The following is a 23,647-nucleotide window of genomic DNA, read 5'->3' on the forward strand; positions in this document are numbered from 1 at the left end:
ATTCTGAAACCCTCCTGGCAGAAGCAATTGCCAGGAGAAAAATGGTCTTAAATGTCAGCCACTTGAGCTCCCCCGACTCAAGCGGCTCAAAAGGAGGACCCTGCAAGACCCGCAGCACCACCGCCAAGTCCCACGGAGCCACCGGAGGCACGAAGGGAGGCTGGATCCTGAGAACACCTTGGAAAAAGGTGTGAACGTCTGGCAGTGTAGCAATCCGTCGCTGAAACCACACGGACAAAGCAGACACATGAACCTTCAGAGAGGCCAGGCGTAAGCCGAGGTCCAAACCCGATTGAATAAATTCCAAGATTCTGGAAACCCGAAACACCTGCGGATCATAGTTTCTGGATTCACACCACTGAAAATAAGTGCGCCACACCCTGTGGTAAATCCGCGCGGAAGCAGGCTTGCGTGCCCTAAGCATGGTACCAATCACCGAACTGGAGAAACCCCTAGACCTCAAAACGGCTGTCTCAAGAGCCACGCCGTCAAAGACAGCCGACCAAGATCCGGGTAAAGGCAGGGCCCTTGAGACAACAGGTCCCGACGCTGAGGAAGAAGGTACGGAGCGTCGATGGAGAGGCACCTCAGATCGGAGTACCAAGGACGTCTGGGCCACGCCGGAGCCACCAGCACGAGCGTGCCGCCGTCCTGCTTGAATTTCCGCAGAACCCGAGGAAGTAAGGATATCGGAGGAAACAGATACGCCAGGTGAAACGTCCATTTCACCGACAGAGCGTCTACCAGACAGGCGCCTGCGTCTCTTGTCCTTGACCCGTAAACGGGCAACTTGTGATTGTGACGGGAGGCTATCAAGTCCAGCTCCGGCAGCCCCCACCTGTCCACGAGTAGCTGAAACACCTCTGGGTGAAGCGACCATTCCCCGGGATGCACGTCGTGACGGCTGAGGAAGTCCGCCTCCCAATTGAGGACTCCGGGAATGAAGACTGCCGAGATCGCTGGAACGTGACACTCCGCCCAAGCAAGAATGCGAGACACCTCCGACATTGCTGCCCGACTGCGAGTTCCCCCTTGGTGGTTGATGTACGCCACCGTGGTGGCGTTGTCGGACTGCACCTGAACCGCCCTTCCGTGAAGAGCGGGGCCGGACGACTGCAGGGCCCTGTACACAGCCCACAGTTCCAGGATGTTGATGGGGAGAAGTGCTTCTTCCGCGGACCAACGACCCTGAAGCGATAATGAGCCGGTCACTGCCCCCCAACCCCGAAGGCTGGCATCCGTCGTGAGCAGGACCCAGTCCGGGATCCAAAAGGGGCGCCCCTTGACCAGATGCGCCGTCTGAAGCCACCAAGCCAAAGACTGCCGAACCTCCGGGGACAACACCAGCATCTGAGAGCGGATCCGGTGAGGTAACCCGTTCCATTCCGATAGAATCAGCCCCTGCAGGGGCCGGGAATGGAACTGGGCAAATTCCACCATGTCGAATGTCGACACCATGGACCCCAGAACTCTCATAGCTGAATGGACCGACAGGCGGCAACTGCTCAGGCAACTGTGTATCCGCAGCTGCAGGGAGGAGACCTTCTCTGGAGTCAGGAAAATCCGCTGCTGACGAGAATCCAGCAGGGCTCCCAAATGAACCATCCGCTGTGATGGAATCAGGGAAGACTTCTTCCAGTTTATCAACCACCCGTGTGCTTGAAGACAAGCAATGGTCAGGTGGAGATGTCGAAGAAGCACCTCCGGGGAGCTCGCCAGCAGCAGAAGATCGTCCAGGTACGGCAACAGACGTAGACCCTGACCCCGAAGGTGGGCAGCCATAACCGCCATCACCTTGGTGAACACCCTTGGAGCCGTGGAAAGGCCAAAAGGCAACGCCCGAAATTGGTAGTGATGGTTCAGGATAGCAAACCTCAGATACCGCTGATGTGCCGGTGCTATGGGCACATGGAGATAGGCGTCCTGGATATCGAGGGAGACCATATAATCCCCGGGTTCCATCGCCAGAATGATGGAACGTAACGTTTCCATCCTGAACCTGGGAACTCTGAGGTATCTGTTCAGAGACTTCAAATTCAGGATAGGGCGATGAGAACCATTGAGTTTCTGTACCAGAAACAGAGTAGAATAGTACCCCGTCCCGCGCTGAGACTGCGGAACGGGAACAATGACCCCTGCTTGTAGCAAGGATTCTATAGCTACCTGAATCTGACCAGCTTTGGTCTTGTCCAGAGAAGGACTCGTACAGAAAAACTGGTGGGGTGGCCTGAACCGAAAAGACAGGGCGTACCCCTGAGAGACTACTTCTCGAACCCAGGCATCCGTGGTGGTATTGTGCCAACACTGGGCGAATTGGAGAAGTCGGCCTCCCACTCTGGGGTCCCCCAGAGGGAGTCCCGTCCCATCAGGCAGCAGGCTTATCCTCCTGCTTGGAAGAAGGGCGCCGAGCACTCCATGCCTGCTTCTTGGGCTTGGGTGCGGCCTTGGTCGCCGAATGTCTCGGGAAGGACTGGCCCTTGGCCTTACCCTGAACCCGAAAGGACCGAAAGGCAGAGCTCCTCACTTTAGCCGGCGCAGAGGCCGAAGGGAGAAAAGCCGACTTGGACTTAGCCAAAGTATCCACTATTCTGTCCAAATCCGGACCAAATAGTAAATCACCATTAAAAGGCAAGGCCTCCTGACCCTTTTTTGAATCTGCATCAGCCCTCCAGGACCTCAGCCACAGGGAGCGCCGAGCAGACACCGCTGCAGCCGACACACTAGAAGTGAGCAGGCTGGCATCCAAAGACGCTTCCCCAATATAGGAAGCTGCATCCCGCATCTGTCCCACTAACGCTCTCTGGATATCCGGAGCCTCATCAGGAAAGGTATCCTCCAAGGCATTGGCCCATGCCTCAATGGCTTTAGCCACCCAGGAGATAGCCATGGACGGGCGAGCCACCGCCCCGGAAAGAGAATAAATGGACTTTAAACAAGTCTCCACCTTCCTGTCCGTGGGATCCTTCAAAGAGGAGATAGACGGCAATGGCAGCGTCGCGCTTTTGATCAAGCGGGTAACGTGGGAATCCACCGCCGGCGGAGTTTCCCATTTCCTGCAATGAGCTTCAGGAAAAGGATAGTTCGCCGCCAACCTCTTCTGTGGATGGAACCTCTTACTAGGTAATTGCCAGGCCGCCGCCATATGATCCGATAATTGATCAGACAGGGGGAACACAGTTGAAGTCACCTTGGCCTTTTTAAAATTAGGAAACTTCGACCTAGGAGCCGGCGCATCATCCTCAACATGTAGGATAGCCCGCACCGCCCTAACTAAGGCTGGAACATTAATGGAGGACTTCGCTTCCACCTCCTGCCCCATGACATCAGAGTCAGAGTCCTCATGGATTTCTCCATCATCTGAGGACACTTCCGAGTCCGACAACTGCGCAGCTAGTGAACTCACAACCGGACCCTTGGTGGCACATCACCTTGCAACATGGACTGAAACGCAGAGGATGAAGCCCCAGACTCTGTACGGAGCTGGATAGAACATCCACCCAAGGCGGAGGAGCCGTCGGAGCAAAACTCTGCAAAGGCACTACAGACTGACGCGTCCCTGGGGAAGACTGCACATACACAGGCAGTCCCGAGTAAGGACCCACAGTCTGGGCCCCGGGGGAAGACCGCAACATTTGTGGAACCCCCGGGGAATGGGGGATGGTGGGCTGCGGTAACGCCCTAGAAGGGACCGCTGATGGGACCGATAACCGGTCCGCAATAGACGCCAGCACCTGTGAAAACATCGCCCAAGGAGGGTCCTGTGATACAGGGGGGTTGGAGGGGCCCGGTACCAGCAGGCACCGCCCGCACAGACCAACCTGAGATAAGTCCTCCCCATCAACTCCAGCAGCACAACGTCTGCAGGAAAATAGCACAGGAGCCACAGAGCGCTCAGTCTCCTCATCAGACATGATACCGTAAATCACAAGAAATAGGTATCACCAGAGGAATTACGGTTTTAACACCGGCGCACTCACCAGTATGCGACACAACAGCCCAGATATGGTACTGTGTAGCACACAACAGTATGTGACTGACCCCACAAATACGTGTTTTATATAAGTGAGGGTCTCAGAAAAACGCCCTTCCCCCACACACCTGCCGGGCCGTAGGAGAAGGAAAGGGATAGTTATAAGCTGACAGCAAGGAGAATAAGTCACAGACATGCAGCACTAGCAATAGTCACATACAATGCAGAAAAGTTAGTACTCACTGCACCTTCCGCTACAATCAACCGCCCAGATTCAGTGTCTGGGAGGGCTATAGCGCTGTGTACACTGTCCTTTAGCAGGGGAGAGGTACACAGGGGGACCGGTCCACTTGATACCGCCTGGGAGTCTGCGATGTGCCAGTAAAGATGGCCGCCGGAGACCTCAGAGGAGGAGTGGCCGAGAGATAAGAGCAGCTCAGCGACGCCAGACTCCTAGTTGAAAGGCGCGCTGAGCTGAGGGGAGGAGCCGCTAGACAGGGAAGGCTGCCTCCCCTGGCTAGCAATTAACCCCCGGGTTGCCGGTCCCGCTACCAGCCTGATACCCTGGTGGTCTAGCGGACACGCGGGGTATTCCTCAACTGAGGGGGAGCCCGCCGCCGCCGCTAGCGCCTCCGGTCTGTCCCCAGAGACCGGAGGCTTCTGACTGCATAGAAAGTATCCGCGGGCCGCCGCACGCGGCGACCCGCGGCTTACCTGATCCCCGTCGCGTCCGGCAGCAGTCAAGGGAGTCCCCAGAGCCCGGCTAGTACAGGCTCTGGGGTCCCGCCGCGATCCCCAGAGCTGTACTGGCGACGCGGCGCCAGCGGGGAGAAGGAGCGGCAGCGTGGACGTCCTAAAGGACAGTCTGATGCTGCCGCTCTAACAGTGTAAAAAAAGTAGAAAAAAAAATAAAAAATAATTTATCTTTTAAAATAAAGCTTAGGGGCTGCTCCTGCAGCCCCACTGCGACAGGGTGACCCGACTCCGGCCGGGCACCAACTAAAACTGAGGTGCCTGTGGCCGGGGCGGGGTATAGAGGAGGACGGACCCAAGTGCATCCTGGGAGCAGCAAAGCTTTAACTGCGTGGTGCCTGTGGATCCAGATCCAGCTATACCCCAAGGTCAACCCTGTGGACCCCCTATGGACCCTGAAGTAGAAATACTATCTGTCCTGCGTTACATACAGTGTGGGTCAGGGGCACCTATACTCACTATATACTATCTGTCCTGTGTTATGTACAGTGTGGGTCAGGGGCCCCTCCGCTCACTATATACTATCTGTCCTGCGTTACATACAGTGTGTCAGGGGCCCCTATACTCACTGTATACTATCTGTCCTGTGTTATGTACAGTGTGGGTCAGGGGCCCCTCCGCTCACTATATACTATCTGTCCTGCGTTACATACAGTGTGGGTCAGGGGCCCCTCCGCTCACTATATACTATCTGTCCTGCGTTACGTACAGTGTGTGTCAGGGGCCCCTCCGCTCACTATATACTATCTGTCCTGCGTTATGTACAGTGTGGGTCAGGGGTTCCTCCGCCCACTATATACTATCTGTCCTGCGTTACGTACAGTGTGGGTCAGGGGCCCCTATACTCACTATATACTATCTGTCCTGCGTTCCGTACAGTGTGGGTCTTGGGCTCCTCCGCTCAATATATACTATCTGTCCTGTGTTACATACAGTGTGGGTCAGGGCCCCTATACTCACTATATACTATCTGTCCTGCGTTCCGTACAGTGTGGGTCAGGGGCTCCTCCGCTCACTATATACTATCTGTCCTGCGTTACATACAGTGTGGGTCAGGGGCCCCTATACTCACTGTATACTATCTGTCCTGCGTTACGTACAGTGTGGTTCAGGGGCCCCTCCGCTCACTATATACTATCTGTCCTGCGTTACATACAGTGTGTGTCAGGGGCCCCTATACTCACTGTATACTATCTGTCCTGCGTTACGTACAGTGTGGGTCAGGGCCCCTATACTCACTATATACTATCTGTCCTACGTTCCGTACAGTGTGGGTCAGGGGCCCCTATACTCACTGTATACTATCTGTCTGGCGTTCCGTACAGTGTGGGTCAGGGGCTCCTCCGCTCACTATATACTATCTGTCCTGCGTTACATACAGTGTGGGTCAGGGGCCCCTATACTCACTGTATACTATCTGTCCTGCGTTACGTACAGTGAGGGTCAGGGGCCCCTCCGCTCACTCTATACTATCTGTCCTGCGTTACGTACAGTGTGGGTCAGGGCCCCCTATACTCACTATATACTATCTGTCCTGCGTTCCGTACAGTGTGGGTCAGGGGTTCCTCCACTCACTATATACTATCTGTCCTGCGTTACGTACAGTGTGGGTCAGGGGCTCCTCCGCTCACTATATACTATTTGTCCTGCGTTACATACAGTGCGGGTCAGGGGCCCCTATACTCACTGTATACTATCTGTCCTGCGTTCCGTACAGTGTGGGTCAGGGGCTCCTCCGCTCACTATATACTATCTGTCCTGCGTTACATACAGTGTGGGTCAGGGGCCCCTATACTCACTGTATACTATCTGTCCTGCGTTACGTACAGTGTGGGTCAGGGGCCCCTCCGCTCACTATATACTATCTGTCCTGCGTTACATACAGTGTGGGTCAGGGGCCCCTATACTCACTATATACTATCTGTCCTGCGTTACGTACAGTGTGGGTCAGGGGCCCCTCCGCTCACTATACACTATCTGTCCTGCGTTACATACAGTGTGGGTCAGGAGCCCCTCCGCTCACTATATACTATCTGTCCTGCGTTACATACAGTGTGTCAGGGGCCCGTCCGCTCACTATATACCATCTGTCCTGCATTACGTACAGTGTGGGTCAGGGGTTCCTCCGCTCACTATATACTATCTGTCCTGCGTTATGTACAGTGTGGGTCAGGGGCTCCTCCGCTCACTATATACTATCTGTCCTGCGTTACATACAGTGTGGGTCAGGGGCCCCTATACTCACTGTATACTATCTGTCCTGCGTTACGTAGTGTGGGTCAGGGGCCCCTCCGCTCACTATATACTATCTGTCCTGCGTTACATACAGTGTGTGTCAGGGGCCCCTATACTCACTGTATACTATCTGTCCTGCGTTACGTACAGTGTGGGGCAGGGGCCCCTATACCCACTGTATACTATCTGTCCTGCGTTACGTACAGTGTGGGGCAGGGGCCCCTATACTCACTGTATACTATCTGTCCTGCGTTACGTACAGTGTGGGTCAGGGGCCCCTACGCTCACTATATACTATCTGTCCTGCGTTACATACAGTGTGGGTCAGGGGCCCCTATACTCACTATATACACTATCTGTCCTGCGTTACGTACAGTGTGGGTCAGGGACCCCTCCGCTCACTATACACTATCTGTCCTGCGTTACATACAGTGTGGGTCAGGGGTTCCTCCGCTCACTATATACTATCTGTCCTGCGTTACATACAGTGTGTCAGGGGCCCCTCCGCTCACTATATACCATCTGTCCTGCATTACGTACAGTGTGGGTCAGGGGCCCCTCCGCTCACTATATACTATCTGTCCTGCGTTACATACAGTGTGGGTCAGGGGTTCCTCCGCTCACTATATACTATCTGTCCTGCGTTATGTACAGTGTGGGTCAGGGGCCCCTCCGCTCACTATATACTATCTGTCCTGCGTTACATACAGTGTGGGTCAGGGGCCCCTCCGCTCACTATTTACTATCTGTCCTGCGTTACATACAGTGTGGGTCAGGGGTTCCTCCGCTCACTATATACTATCTGTCCTGCGTTATGTACAGTGTGCGTCAGGGGCCCCTCCGCTCACTATATACTATCTGTCCTGCGTTATGTACAGTGTGGGTCAGGGGCCCCTCCGCTCACTATATACTATCTGTCCTGCGTTACATACAGTGTGGGTCAGGGGCCCCTCCGCTCACTATATACTATCTGTCCTGCGTTACATACAGTGTGGGTCAGGGGCCCCTCCGCTCACTATATACTATCTGTCCTGCGTTACATACAGTGTGGGTCAGGGGCCCCTCCGCTCACTATATACTATCTGTCCTGCGTAGATCAGTTTATTACCAGTATGGAGTTCCCACGAAGGAATTCGCTGGAGCCACTATGGAAGCGGAGCCGAAGTCCCCAAGTTTCACCAATCCTGGTTCTGTGAGGAGGATATTACCGGCCTTCACATCTCTGCATGGGGAGTACAGAATGAGGTATAATTAAGGAGAGTAAAGGAGGATAAGAGCACACTACTGCTCAGGCCTCACCTGGGCACTCACCTGTGGATCATGTTGTGTGTATGGAGGTAGGCCAGGCCTTGGAGTGCACCGTGGGTAATAGCAGCAATCTCCACCTCCTGGAGGGGTTTCTTGTGCACTGCAGAGACAAGATGGAAGACGTCAGGACCAACCTCTGACTCATCTCGTTGACCGCCGTTCTCACCCTCAGATATCTGTCTCTAAGGACATGGTCACGCGATAACAGAGCCTTAAATACTGGCGTTCCTGTCTCGGTGACACTACCCGAAGTGTGGCGTCACATGACCGAGAAAACGCTTGCCGGATATAAACGCCTCCTGTCATCGCAGCACAGGATCTTTAGGAAGTGAGACCAGCTGTGACCTATACAGGTATCAGCATTGATTGGTTTAGTGCAGGTCAATCAAATTAAAGCCAATATCCGATTGGCTGCGAACGGTTGTGGTAGGTTATTGGTGGTAATAGATCCCACCACAGCCCCATGCAACACTCACCCTCCAGGAGATCGGAAGCAGATCCCAGGCAATACTCCATCACCAGCTGGAAGACAAGTGTTCATAGAAGAGACAAAACATTGTATTATATAGTGTGTGTGCTCTGCAGATTAATAGTAACAGAGTAATAATAACAACAGGCGTTTCTCAGAGCCACAAAGAAGAGAGATTATATGACATATAATAGTGTTCCCCCGCGGGGCGCCGTGCCCTGACCTTATGGAGCAGCGCCCCGCTGAAACAGCCGTCCCCCCACCCAGGTAGAGGAAGCTCTGGTGAGACAATCACCGGCGAGTGAATAGATGCCGCGGGAAGGAAGAGCGTGCCGCATCTCCGCACTGCGAGGAGAGCTCGGGGACAGTCCAGCATCTCCGTGAGTGCTGCCCCCCTACTGTAATGAAATGGGGCCCGCCTCAAGGACACACCGCCTCTTCTAGTGAGAACGCTCCTTTTTCGGGCACGCACATCGTGCCCTTCATTAAGAGCCCCCCCCCCCCTGCTCACCCTAGAATTAATACTATAGTAGAAAGTAGGATTACACATGTGGGACTGGGGCAAAAGTGAGGCACAGGGCAGGTCCTGGTGAAATAGGGGCATGTTTTGGGTAAACAGAGGTAAAAACAGAAAAAGCAAGCAACAGGGGATGGGAGGGTACAGGCGTGACAAGGGGGGACAGGTGCGGTGTAACGGAGAAGGGGGGACAGGTGCGGTGTAACGGAGAAGGGGGGACAGGTGCGGTGTAAGGAAGAGAGAGGGGGCAAGTACCAGGTTTTCGAGAAAGGGGGGCAGGAACCAGATACTGGAGAAAGGGAAGCAGGTACCAGGTATTGAAGAAATGGGGCACATACAGAGTATTGAAGAGAGGGGGGCAAATACAGCTCAGAGAGATGGGGCAGGTACAGTGTGATGGGAAGAGAGGTGCAGGTACGGTGTAAGGGAGAGAGGTGCAGGTACAGTGTAAGGGAGAGAGGGGCAGGTACAGTGTAAGGGAGAGAGGGGCAGGTACAGTGTAAGGGAGAGAGGGCAGATACAGTGTAAGGGAGAGAGGGCAGATACAGTGTAAGGGAGAGAGGGCAGATACAGTGTAAGGGAGAGAGGGCAGATACAGTGTAAGGGAGAGAGGGCAGATACAGTGTAAGGGAGAGAGGGCAGATACAGTGTAAGGGAGAGAGGGCAGATACAGTGTAAGGGAGAGAGGTGCAAGTACAATGTATTGGGGAGAGAGGGCAGATACAGTGTATTGAGGAGAGAGGCGCAGGTATGGTGTAAGAGAGAGGTGCAGGTACAGTGTAAGGGAGAGAGGGGCAGGTACAGTGTAAGGGAGAGAGGGGCAGGTACAGTGTAAGGGAGAGAGGGGCAGGTACAGTGTAAGGGAGAGAGGGGCAGGTACAGTGTAAGGGAGAGAGGGGCAGGTACAGTGCAAGGGAGAGAGGGGCAGGTACAGTGCAAGGGAGAGAGGGGCAGGTACAGTGCAAGGGAGAGAGGGGCAGGTACAGTGTAAGGGAGAGAGGTGCAGGTACAGTGTAAGGGAGAGAGGTGCAGGTACAGTGTAAGGGAGAGAGGTGCAGGTACAGTGTAAGGGAGAGAGGTGCAGGTACAGTGTAAGGGAGAGAGGTGCAGGTACAGTGTAAGGGAGAGAGGGCAGATACAATGTAAGGGAGAGAGGGCAGATACAGTGTAAGGGAGAGAGGGCAGATACAGTGTAAGGGAGAGAGGGCAGATACAGTGTAAGGGAGAGAGGGCAGATACAGTGTAAGGGAGAGAGGGCAGATACAGTGTAAGGGAGAGAGGTGCAAGTACAATGTATTGGGGAGAGAGGGCAGATACAGTGTAAGGGAGAGAGGGCAGATACAGTGTAAGGGAGAGAGGGCAGATACAGTGTAAGGGAGAGAGGGCAGATACAGTGTAAGGGAGAGAGGGCAGATACAGTGTAAGGGAGAGAGGGCAGATACAGTGTAAGGGAGAGAGGTGCAGGTACAGTGTATTGGGGAGAGAGGTGCAGATACAGTGTATTGGGGAGAGAGGTGCAGATACAATGTATTGGGGAGAGAGGTGCAGATACAGTGTAAGGGAGAGAGGGCAGATACAGTGTAAGGGAGAGAGGGCAGATACAGTGTAAGGGAGAGAGGTGCAGATACAGTGTATTGGGGAGAGAGGTGCAGATACAGTGTATTGGGGAGAGAGGTGCAGATAACAAGAGATATGGTAAGAACTTACCTTTGTTATCTCTGTTTCTACGAAGTCCATAGGGTCCACAGGGTGACCTTGGGGTATAGCTGGATCCTGGATCCTCGGGCACCACGGAGTTAAAGCTTTTAGCTGCTCCCAGGATGCACTTGGGTCCAACCTCCCCTATACCCCGCCCCCGAGCCACAGGCACCTCAGTTGGTAAGCAGCCCAGGCCGGAGGAGGAGACGAAACAGAGAGAAGGAAGACTGGAACACACAAGAACCATACTCACAGAAATGGGAGACGGAAAACCGGTGACCAGTCACAGAGCCCATATGAAGCCAGGTGCGTCAGGGCGGGTGCCCTGTGGACCCTATGGACTTCGTAGAAACAGAGATAACAAAGGTAAGTTCTTACCATATCTCTTGTTTTCTACTTCAGGGTCCATAGGGGTCCACAGGGTGACCTTGGGGATGTCCCAAAGCAGTCCAACTAAGGGCGGGGACGCTCCTGTGCTGATAGGAGAACCCGGCGCCCAAAGGATGCATCCTGAGAGGCAAAGGTGTCAAACGCGTAGAACCTCAAAAAGGTCTGAATGGAAGACCAGGTGGCCGCCTTACAGAGCTGAACAGCAGAGGCGCCACGGCTAGCAGCCCAAGAAGGGCCCACGGACCGAGTGGAATGAGCCTTAACAGAGGCTGGAACAGCTAAACCCTCCTGCATATAAGCCTCAATAATAACAGAACGAAGCCAACGGGCTAGAGTCTGTTTGTTGGCAGGCCAACCCCTCTTGTGAAAACCAAAGAGGATAAACAAAGAATCCGACTTCCTCACAGAACTAGTCCGGTCCACATAAACCTGGAGTGCCCTTACAACGTCTAAGGAAGTCTCCCCAGCCGAAAGATCAGGTGACTGAAAGGCTGGTACAACAATTTCCTGATTAATGTGGAACCTGGAAACCACCTTAGGCAGGAAATCAGGACGAGTGCGAAGCACCGCTCTGTCCTGATGAAAAATCAGAAAAGGGGGACGACAAGAAAGCGCCCCCAAATCTGAAACCCTCCTGGCAGAAGCAATTGCCAAGAGGAAAACAGTTTTAAAAGTTAGCCACTTGAGCTCCACTGACTCCAAGGGCTCAAAAGGAGGACCCTGTAAGGCCCTAAGAACCACCGCCAAATCCCACGGGGCCACAGGTGGCACAAAGGGAGGCTGGATTCTCAAAACACCCTGGAAAAAGGTGTGTACGTCCGGCATAGCAGCGATCCTGCGCTGGAACCACACCGACAGACCAGACACGTGTACCTTCAGTGAAGAAAGACGTAATCCTAAGTCCAAACCGGACTGAAGGAAAGCCAGAATACGCGAAACTCGGAACACCTGGGGATCATAGTTTCTGGCCTCGCACCACTGAAAGTAAGTGTGCCACACTCTGTGATAGATCCTCGCGGAAGTAGGCTTGCGCGCCCTCAGCATGGTGGTAATAACGGAGCTAGAAAAGCCCCGAGACCTCAGGACGGCTGTCTCAAGAGCCACGCCGTCAAAGATAGTCGACCCAGATCCGGGTGAAGACAGGGCCCCTGAGACAACAGGTCCCGCCGTTGAGGTAGGAGGTACGGAGCGTCGATGGACAGGCTCCGCAGATCGGAGTACCACGGCCTTCTGGGCCACGCTGGGGCCACCAGGATCAGTGTGCCTCCGTCCTGTTTGAACTTGCGCAGGACCCGAGGCAGCAGAGATATCGGAGGGAACAAGTAAGCCAGTTGAAACAGCCATTTCACCGACAGCGCGTCTATCAGACTTGCGCCTGCATCCCTTGTCCTTGACCCGTACACAGGCAGCTTGTGATTGTAACGGGACGCCATCAGGTCCAGCTCTGGCAGCCCCCACTTGTCCACGAGTAGTTGGAATACCTCTGGATGAAGCGACCATTCCCCGGGATGCACATCGTAACGGCTGAGGAAGTCTGCCTCCCAATTGAGGACTCCTGGGATGAAAACTGCCGAGAGAGCTGGAAGATAGCGCTCCGCCCAAGCCAGGACGCGGGACACCTCCGACATCGCAGCTCGACTGCGAGTCCCTCCCTGGTGATTGATGTACGCCACCGTGGTGGCGTTGTCTGACTGCACCTGAACGGCCCTTCCGTGAAGAGCGGTGCCGGACGACTGCAGGGCTCTGTATACTGCCCGCAGTTCCAGGATGTTGATGGGAAGAATCGCTTCCTCCGCCGACCAACGACCCTGAAGTGACAAGGAGCCTGTCACCGCCCCCCAACCCCGGAGACTGGCATCTGTCGTGAGCAGAACCCATTCCGGGATCCAAAAGGGGCGCCCCTCCAGGAGATGCGCTGTCTGCAGCCACCAGGCTAGGGACAGACGCACCTCCGAGGACAACACCAGCATCTGAGAGCGGATCCTGTGTGGCAATCCGTTCCATTCTGAAAGAATCAGCCCCTGCAGGGGCCTGGAATGGAACTGGGCAAACTCCACCATGTCGAATGCCGACACCATGGACCCCAAAACTCTCATCGCTGAGTGCACCGACACTCTGCCACTGCTCAGACAACTGTGAATCCGCAGCTGTAAGGAGGAGACCTTCTCTGGAGTCAGAAAAATCCGTTGCTGACGAGAGTCCAGCAGGGCCCCCAAATGAACCATCCGTTGTGATGGGATGAGGGAGGATTTCTTCCAGTTGATCAACCAGCCGTGCGCCTGTAGACAAGCGACCGTCAGGTGGAGATGCTGGATCAGTACCTCCGGGGAGCTTGCCAGCAAGAGGAGGTCGTCTAGATACGGTAGCAACCGTATCCCCTGGCTCCGAAGGTGAGCCGCCATGACCGCCATCACCTTGGTAAATACCCTTGGTGCCGTGGAGAGACCAAAGGGTAGAGCCCTGACTTGGTAGTGGTTATGGAGAATAGAAAACCGCAGAAACCTTTGGTGCGATGTTGCTATAGGCACATGGAGGTAGGCGTCCTGGATATCCAGGGAGACCATATAATCCCCCGGTTCCATCGCCAGTATGATGGAACGCAAAGTTTCCATCCTGAATTTGGGAACCCTGAGAAACCTGTTCAGGGACTTCAAATTGAGGATGGGGCGATGAGAGCCATTGGGTTTCTGCACCAGAAACAGCGTAGAGTAATACCCCATCCCACGTTGAGACTGTGGTACGGGTATAATGACCCCCGCCGTCAGCAAGGCCTCTATGGCTTCCTGAACCTGCAAGGCCTTGGTTTTGTCCTGAGAAGGACTTGTGCAAAAAAAACTGGCAAGGCGGCCTGTGCCGAAAAGACAGGGCGTACCCCTGGGAGACCACTTCTCGCACCCAGGCATCCGTGGTGGTATTGTGCCAGCACTGGGCGAATTGAAGAAGTCGGCCTCCCACTCTGGGGTCCCCCAGAGGGAGGCCCGTCCCATCACGCAGAAGGCTTATCTTCTGGCTTGGAAGAAGGGCGCCTAGCACTCCAGGCTTGCTTCTTTGGCTTTGTGGCGGTCTTGGGTGCGGACTGCCTCGGGAAGGACTGACCCTTTGCCTTGCCCTGAACCCGAAAGGAACGAAACGCCGAGCTCCGGACCTTAGCAGGTGTAGTAGCTGAAGGGAGGAAGGCTGACTTGGATTTTGCCAGGGTATCTACTATTTTGTCCAGGTCCGGACCAAATAGTAATTCCCCATTAAAAGGTAAGGCCTCCAAGCCTTTCTTTGAATCCGCGTCTGCTCTCCAAGACCGCAACCACAAGGATCTACGAGCAGACACTGCTGCCGCCGAAACCCTAGAGGTCAACAGGCTAGCATCCAAAGATGCTTCTCCAATGTAGGAGGCGGCATCTCTCATCTGTCCTAACAACGCCCCCTGGACGTCCGGAGATTCATCCGTAAACGTGTCCTCCAAGGCGTTGGCCCACCCCTCAATGGCCTTGGCCACCCAGGAGATGGCCATGGACGGCCGGGCTACAGCCCCTGAGAGAGAATAAATAGACTTTAGACAAGTCTCCACCTTCCTGTCCGTAGGATCCTTCAGCGAGGATATAGACGGCAATGGCAAAGTAGCACTCCTGATGAGGCGTGTTACATGGGAATCGACTGCAGGCGGAGTTTCCCATTTCTTACAATGCGCTTCCGGGAATGGATAATTGGACGCCAAGCGTTTCTGTGGCAGGAAACGCTTACTGGGCGTCTGCCAGGCCACCGCCATGTGATCAGTCAACTGATCAGACAAGGGGAACGCTGTAGAAGTAACCTTAGCTTTTTTAAAACTAGGATACCTTGACTTGGGAGCGGGTGCCTCATCCTCAATCAGAAGAATAGCCCGCACCGCCTTAACCAGAGCCCGCACATTGATGGAAGACTTAGTGTCTACCTCCTGGACTGAGGCATCTGAGGCTGAGTCATCCTGTACCTCACCATCATCCGAGAACCCCTCAGAATCCGAAAGATGCGCAGCCTGTGCCATGACTGAGCGTTTAGACGCCCTGGAGGGCACGTCACTGCGCAACATCGACTGAAAAGCCGAAGATGCTGCCGCCAAATCTTGGACAGTGTGGGAAAGCGCATCCACCCAGGGTGGAGGAGCTGTCACAGGAGCCTGAAACGGCACCACAGCCGGCTGTGCCACAGGGGTGGACTGAATATACATTGGCAACCCCGCATAGGGACCAACAGGCTGAGACCCCGGGGGAGTCTGCAATAATTGTGGGACACCCGGGGAATGGGGGATGGCAGGCTGGGGCAACGCCCTAGTAGGGGCGGCAGTCGGGACCGACAGACGGTCCGCGATGGACACCAGCACCTGGGAAAACATCGCCCATGGTGGCTCCTGCGAAATGGGAGGTTTAGACGTACCAGGGACCGCCTGGCACCGTCCGCACAGGCCGTCCTGTGACAAATCCTCCCTATCCACTCCTGCAGAACAGCGCCTGCAGGAGAACAATGCTGGAGCCCCGGAGTGCTCAATCTCCTCCTCAGACATGACTTAGGAAGAAAACGTGCGCACTCACCAGTGTGCTGAACAACAGCCCACAATATGGTACTGTGTAGCACACAACTGTATGTGACGGACCTCACAAATACGTGATCTATATAGGTGAGGTCAGTAGAAACACCCTTCCCCCGCACACCTGTAGGGCTTGTAGGAGAAGGAAAGGGATAGGTACAGGCTGACAGTAAGTAGAAAAAAAAAAACACAGACAGGCAGCACTAGCAAAAGTCACATACCATGCAGGAAGATATACTCACTGCACCTTTCCACTACAATCAACCTCCCAGATTCAGTGTCTGGGAGGGCTATAGTGTTGTGTACACTGTCCTTCTGCAGGGGAGAGGTACACAGGGGGACCGGTCCGCGTGCTCCCTGAGAGTATCCACGCTGCCACAGAGAAAATGGCCGCTGGAGACCTCAGAGGAGGAGTGGCCGAGTATCTGCAGCTCAGCGACGCCAGACTCCGGGCTGAAAGGCGCGCTGAGCTGAGGGGAGGAGCCGCTAGACAGGGAAGGCTTCCTCCCCTGGCTAGCATATTAACCCCCGGGTTGCCGGCATCCCGCTTGCCGCGATATTAACCCTGGTGGTCTAGTGGTCTGGCGGGGTATGCCTCCGCTGGAGGGGGGGCCCGCCGCCACCGCTAGCGCCCCCGGTCTGTCCCCTAGACCGGGGGCATGGGACTGCATTTACAAGGAACCCGCGCACCGCCGCTAATCAGCGGTGCGCGGCTTACCTGATCTCCCCGGCGTCTTCCGGCAGCAGTCCCGGGGGAAGCCAGAGTCCGGCTAGTACAGACTCTGGCTTCCCCCGCCGCGATCCCCAGTTCAGTGCTGGCGTCGCGGCGCCAGCAGGGAGAAGGAGCGGCAGCGTGGGCGTCTGTACAGACAGCCCAGCGCTGCTGCTCTAGAGAAAAAACTTATAGTAAAAAATAAATAAATTTAACTAAGTTCAATAAAAAATTAAAAGCTTTAGGGGGCTGCTCCTGCAGCCCACCCCGCAGGGTGACCCGACTCCGGCCGGGCACCATCTAAAACTGAGGTGCCTGTGGCTCGGGGGCGGGGTATAGGGGAGGTTGGACCCAAGTGCATCCTGGGAGCAGCTAAAAGCTTTAACTCCGTGGTGCCCGAGGATCCAGGATCCAGCTATACCCCAAGGTCACCCTGTGGACCCCTATGGACCCTGAAGTAGAAACAGTGTATTGGGGAGAGAGGTGCAGATACAGTGTAAGGGAGAGAGGGCAGATACAGTGTAAGGGAGAGAGGGCAGATACAGTGTAAGGGAGAGAGGGCAGATACAGTGTAAGGGAGAGAGGTGCAGGTACAGTGTATTGGGGAGAGAGGTGCAGATACAGTGTATTGGGGAGAGAGGTGCAGATACAGTGTATTGGGGAGAGAGGTGCAGATACAGTGTATTGGGGAGAGAGGTGCAGATACAGTGTAAGGGAGAGAGGGCAGATACAGTGTAAGGGAGAGAGGTGCAGGTACAGTGTATTGGGGAGAGAGGTGCAGATACAGTGTAAGGGAGAGAGGTGCAGATACAGTGTATTGGGGAGAGAGGTGCAGATACAGTGTATTGGGGAGAGAGGTGCAGATACAGTGTATTGGGGAGAGAGGTGCAGATACAGTGTATTGGGGAGAGAGGTGCAGATACAGTGTATTGGGGAGAGAGGTGCAGATACAGTGTATTGGGGAGAGAGGTGCAGATACAGTGTATTGGGGAGAGAGGTGCAGATACAGTGTATTGGGGAGAGAGGTGCAGATACAGTGTATTGGGGAGAGAGGTGCAGATACAGTGTATTGGGGAGAGAGGTGCAGATACAGTGTATTGGGGAGAGAGGTGCAGATACAGTGTATTGGGGAGAGAGGTGCAGATACAGTGTATTGGGGAGAGTCGGCAGATACAGTGTATTGGGGAGAGTCGGCAGATACAGTGTATTGGGGAGAGAGGTGCAGGTACAGTGTATTGGGAAGAGAGGTGCAGATACAGTGTAAAGGAGAGAGGGCAGATACAGTGTTTTGGGGAGAGAGGTGCAGGTACGGTGTAAGGGAGAGAGGACAGATAAAGTGTATTGGGGAGAGAGTTGCAGGCACGGTGTAAAGGAGAGAGGGCAGATACAGTTTATTGGGGAGAGAGGTGCAGGTACAGTGTAAGGGAGAGGGCAGATAGTGTATTGGGGAGAGAGGTGCAGGTACAGTGTAAGGGAGAGAGGACAGATACAGTGTATTGGGGAGAGAGGTGCAGGTACGGTGTAAAGGAGGGCAGATACAGTTTATTGGGGAGAGAGGTGCAGGTACAGTGTAAGGGAGAGAGGACAGATACAGTGTATTGGGGAGAGAGGTGCAGCTACAGTGTATTGGGGAGAGAGGTGCAGGTGCAGTGTATTGGGGAGAGGGCAGATACAGTGTAAGGGAGAGAGGTGCAGGTACAGTGTATTGGGGAGAGGTGCAGGTACAGTGTATTGGGGAGAGAGGTGCAGGTACAGTGTAAGTGAGAGGGCAGATACAGTGTATTGGGGAGAGAGGTCAGATACGCTGTAACAGAGGGAGAGAGACCCAGGAAGATGGAAGACGCACACAGATTACATAGCCGTTAGGGGACGTGGTGACACAGGCCTGCACTAGGGCAGAGGTGAGCGGATGACAGCCGTGTCAGAGAGAAGAGGGGGCGTTTGGCAGTGACGCGGGCAGCCTGCAGGGGGCTATTGTGATGGCTTTTTCTGTACACACACTATGCCGCTTCAGCCTCCCACACACAGCACTTGCATGGTTCAGCTTTACATGTACTGGAGGCTCTGCAAGTAAGATTGTGATCTGCATGTACACACATCTCCGGCCAATCTCTGTCTACACACAGCAATAGCACACATTCCCTGTATATTACGTGTCCCGTAAAACGGCTCAGGGTCACCTTCCTATACTAGACATCCCAAATGTGGCCATTGGATCATCCAGGCACCTTCAGACAGGCTACTGGTAGGTGCCATGTTGTAGCACATCTCAGGCAGATATCTATAAAGTGTAGATGTCATCCCTATATTACAGTCAGTAACACAGCATGTGTTAGAAGAATTGCCTATACCTTCCAGCCTTCCTGTACATTTAACCGCAAACACAACGCTCCTTGAGCTGAGCACGTAACGCATGTCTGACCGGTACCCTGGCATTTATCTAACACCTTTATAGGCCGTGCAAGTCTGCATCTCAGCATTATATCTGCTGCTTTTTGGAGACCCTGCAATTGCTTTCACTAATAGATAAAAGTTCCTGCAGAAATACAGATACTAAAAGGGGTTATATGGACACAATACAGACGTATGTTTAGCGGCAGGAGTGGGGGGTAAGCAGAAACCAGTTGGCTCACATAAATCTGTTAGAATATCATTTTTTTTTTATGTTAATTATTTAAAACAGACAGATCCTCTTTAAAGGAAACATCTATTTTGTTTAAGCTTTATGTATCCGACTAAAAGGAAGGTTTCAAAAACCTTCATATTCATTTTCCATCCGCCCGAGAGTAAGTTTCTTAATATAATAGTGCATCAGATCACATTAAGGCGTTTGATTGCCATATAATGAAGACTCTACGGCCTGTAATATAACGCGGTTACTCGTGGCCGAGCGACGATTACACTGCACAAGTTGCCTGGCCTTGGGTGAGCCTACGGAGTAAACATGTACAGTCAACATGGCACCACCACCGCCCAGGAAATGGCCATGGACTATGTATACATCTCATTGGCCAACGAATGAGCCGAAGCATAAAACCGTTTCGTAGTCTGTGGCCCGTACATACTGACACCGCCACCCCGACAGCAATGCCCGATCAAATCCTAAGGGATTCTGCATACATGACCAAAGCCTGGTAGACCCACAAGTAACGTGAAGTTGGATCAATTTGATTGAAAGACTGAAAAAAAAAAAAAAAAAAAAGCTCCACATCCGGCCTAAGGAGAACCTGTCCGAAGTATAACCTTACAATACACAATGAGCATGATACACCGACAACACACTATGCAAGGAGGAAGCCGTTCCCCAGCAGCAGTGTAACAGCAGAGCAGGAGATGTACCATCTCGCAGCCTCAGCAGAGACCCCATTGGCTGAGTCTTCCGGGTGGGCTAGAGACTCACCCAGGCTGTGTGCTCCCGCAGGTAACATCCTTTATATTCAATAGTGTTGGGGTGTCGCAGCTTCTGGAGAAACTTCACTTCTTTTATGATGTCCTGCCATTTCTGCAGGGGGGGGATTGGGAGAGCGTCAGTACCCAGGCCGCAAGGACACAACACCCCTCCTCTCCCAGATCTGCCCCAGAGACGCTCACCTCATTAGACTGCTTTCCGCTGTAGGACATCTTCTTAATGGCAACGACCTCATTGTTACGAATATCGCGGGCCTGGGAAGAGGAGAGAGAGAGAGAGAGAGAGAGAAGTCAGTGTGACAGCACAAAGCAGTGACTGGTAAGAGACAATGGGGGACCCAAAATAACAGCTCCTGCTAGTGGTACTCACAAAATAGACCGCTCCGAAGCTGCCGTGCCCAATCTCCCGCAGGTCTGCGAACAGCTTCTCTGGGTCATCTTTGAAGAAAAGCTCGGCTACCTCAGGGTCCTTCAGACTGCCAGCCCGGGCGTTGGACGGCATGACGAGGGCCAGAGGAAGCCCCCCGCGGGACACCGCCACCACTCCCACGGAGGATGGACCCTCTGAGAGCTGGGGAGATTAATAAGAATTATTAAATGTTAACAGTCAGCTCCGCAAAATGTATGAAGCAAAGTAAAGTAAGTAAAACCTATGTATTATTTATTACCAGTTACTTATACAGCGCACATATCTAGCAGCGCTTTACAGAGACTATTCAGTCATTTACATCAGTCCCTGCCCCAGCGGAGCTTACACTTATACTCCCTGTCACATGCTCATACACACTGTGGTTCATTGTTGTCAGGGGCCAAATAACCAACCAGTATGTTTATGGAGTGTGGGAAGAAACTGGAGCAACCAGAGAACACAAAACCCAAACACAAGGATAACATACAAACTCCACACAGATCAGGGAATTGAACTCAAGACCTTAGTGGTGTGAGGCAGTGATGTTAACCACTAAGCAATGCATACTAAAAGCCAACTAGGAAACAGCTGAGGAGCAACAATACACATGTAAGTGATCAATAGGTCCGCTTGAGGATAACGGATGCAGAAGGGGGAGGAAAAAAATTAGATGCCGGAAAGGGCGGAGGAGGAGGAGGAGCAAGAAACGGGAGATGCCGGAAAGGGCGGAGGAGGAGGAGGAGCAAGAAACGGGAGATGCCGGAAAGGGCGGAGGAGGAGGAGGAGCAAGAAACGGGAGATGCCGGAAAGGGCGGAGGAGGAGGAGGAGCAAGAAACGGGAGATGCCGGAAAGGGCGGAGGAGGAGGAGGAGCAAGAAACGGGAGATGCCGGAAAGGGCGGAGGAGGAGGAGGAGCAAGAAACGGGAGATGCCGGAAAGGGCGGAGGAGGAGGAGGAGCAAGAAACGGGAGATGCCGGAAAGGGCGGAGGAGGAGGAGGAGCAAGAAACGGGAGATGCCGGAAAGGGCGGAGGAGGAGGAGGAGCAAGAAACGGGAGATGCCGGAAAGGGCGGAGGAGGAGGAGGAGCAAGAAACGGGAGATGCCGGAAAGGGCGGAGGAGGAGGAGGAGCAAGAAACGGGAGATGCCGGAAAGGGCGGAGGAGGAGGAGGAGCAAGAAACGGGAGATGCCGGAAAGGGCGGAGGAGGAGGAGGAGCAAGAAACGGGAGATGCCGGAAAGGGCGGAGGAGGAGGAGGAGCAAGAAACGGGAGATGCCGGAAAGGGCGGAGGAGGAGGAGGAGCAAGAAACGGGAGATGCCGGAAAGGGCGGAGGAGGAGGAGGAGCAAGAAACGGGAGATGCCGGAAAGGGCGGAGGAGGAGGAGGAGCAAGAAACGGGAGATGCCGGAAAGGGCGGAGGAGGAGGAGGAGCAAGAAACGGGAGATGCCGGAAAGGGCGGAGGAGGAGGAGGAGCAAGAAACGGGAGATGCCGGAAAGGGCGGAGGAGGAGGAGGAGCAAGAAACGGGAGATGCCGGAAAGGGCGGAGGAGGAGGAGGAGCAAGAAACGGGAGATGCCGGAAAGGGCGGAGGAGGAGCAAGAAACGGGAGATGCCGGAAAGGGCGGAGGAGGAGCAAGAAACGGGAGATGCCGGAAAGGGCGGAGGAGGAGCAAGAAACGGGAGATGCCGGAAAGGGCGGAGGAGGAGCAAGAAACGGGAGATGCCGGAAAGGGCGGAGGAGGAGCAAACGGGAGATGCCGGAAAGGGCGGAGGAGGAGCAAACGGGAGATGCCGGAAAGGGCGGAGGAGGAGCAAACGGGAGATGCCGGAAAGGGCGGCGGAGGAGCAAACGGGAGATGCCGGAAAGGGCGGCGGAGGAGCAAACGGGAGATGCCGGAAAGGGCGGCGGAGGAGCAAACGGGAGATGCCGGAAAGGGCGGAGGAGCAAACGGGAGATGCCGGAAAGGGCGGAGGAGCAAACGGGAGATGCCGGAAAGGGCGGAGGAGCAAACGGGAGATGCCGGAAAGGGCGGAGGAGCAAACGGGAGATGCCGGAAAGGGCGGAGGAGCAAACGGGAGATGCCGGAAAGGGCGGAGGAGCAAACGGGAGATGCCGGAAAGGGCGGAGGAGCAAACGGGAGATGCCGGAAAGGGCGGAGGAGCAAACGGGAGATGCCGGAAAGGGCGGAGGAGCAAACGGGAGATGCCGGAAAGGGCGGAGGAGCAAACGGGAGATGCCGGAAAGGGCGGAGGAGCAAACGGGAGATGCCGGAAAGGGCGGAGGAGCAAACGGGAGATGCCGGAAAGGGCGGAGGAGCAAACGGGAGATGCCGGAAAGGGCGGAGGAGCAAACGGGAGATGCCGGAAAGGGCGGAGGAGCAAACGGGAGATGCCGGAAAGGGCGGAGGAGCAAACGGGAGATGCCGGAAAGGGCGGAGGAGCAAACGGGAGATGCCGGAAAGGGCGGAGGAGCAAACGGGAGATGCCGGAAAGGGCGGAGGAGCAAACGGGAGATGCCGGAAAGGGCGGAGGAGCAAACGGGAGATGCCGGAAAGGGCGGAGGAGCAAACGGGAGATGCCGGAAAGGGCGGAGGAGCAAACGGGAGATGCCGGAAAGGGCGGAGGAGCAAACGGGAGATGCCGGAAAGGGCGGAGGAGCAAACGGGAGATGCCGGAAAGGGCGGAGGAGCAAACGGGAGATGCCGGAAAGGGCGGAGGAGCAAACGGGAGATGCCGGAAAGGGCGGAGGAGCAAACGGGAGATGCCGGAAAGGGCGGAGGAGCAAACGGGAGATGCCGGAAAGGGCGGAGGAGCAAACGGGAGATGCCGGAAAGGGCGGAGGAGCAAACGGGAGATGCCGGAAAGGGCGGAGGAGCAAACGGGAGATGCCGGAAAGGGCGGAGGAGCAAACGGGAGATGCCGGAAAGGGCGGAGGAGCAAACGGGAGATGCCGGAAAGGGCGGAGGAGCAAACGGGAGATGCCGGAATGGGCGGAGGAGCAAACGGGAGATGCCGGAATGGGCGGAGGAGCAAACGGGAGATGCCGGAATGGGCGGAGGAGCAAACGGGAGATGCCGGAATGGGCGGAGGAGCAAACGGGAGATGCCGGAATGGGCGGAGGAGCAAACGGGAGATGCCGGAATGGGCGAAGGAGCAAACGGGAGATGCCGGAATGGGCGGAGGAGCAAACGGGAGATGCCGGAAGAGCAAACGGGA

General features: G+C 54.8%; 1 protein-coding gene across 3 annotated transcripts in view; it reads right to left on the reverse strand.

The window, feature by feature from the left end:
• Positions 1-23,647, reverse strand: part of TAOK2 (TAO kinase 2) — a 72,280-nt gene that overhangs the window by 23,830 nt on the left and 24,803 nt on the right. For all 3 annotated transcript variants that reach the window (XM_088457499.1, XM_088457497.1, XM_088457498.1), the window contains 6 exons: positions 20,392-20,592; positions 20,205-20,276; positions 20,014-20,115; positions 8,743-8,788; positions 8,270-8,366; positions 8,067-8,180 (listed from right to left, as the gene is read on the reverse strand). In XM_088457499.1, the coding sequence (XP_088313625.1) occupies positions 8,067-8,180; positions 8,270-8,366; positions 8,743-8,788; positions 20,014-20,115; positions 20,205-20,276; positions 20,392-20,523 (563 nt within the window). In that variant the 5' untranslated portion in view covers positions 20,524-20,592. The remainder of the gene's footprint in view (positions 1-8,066; positions 8,181-8,269; positions 8,367-8,742; positions 8,789-20,013; positions 20,116-20,204; positions 20,277-20,391; positions 20,593-23,647) is intronic.

This window comes from Taudactylus pleione, unplaced genomic scaffold (genome assembly GCF_031769625.1).
Source record: "Taudactylus pleione unplaced genomic scaffold, aTauple2 ptg000762l, whole genome shotgun sequence".
Taxonomy (NCBI): domain Eukaryota; kingdom Metazoa; phylum Chordata; class Amphibia; order Anura; family Myobatrachidae; genus Taudactylus; species Taudactylus pleione.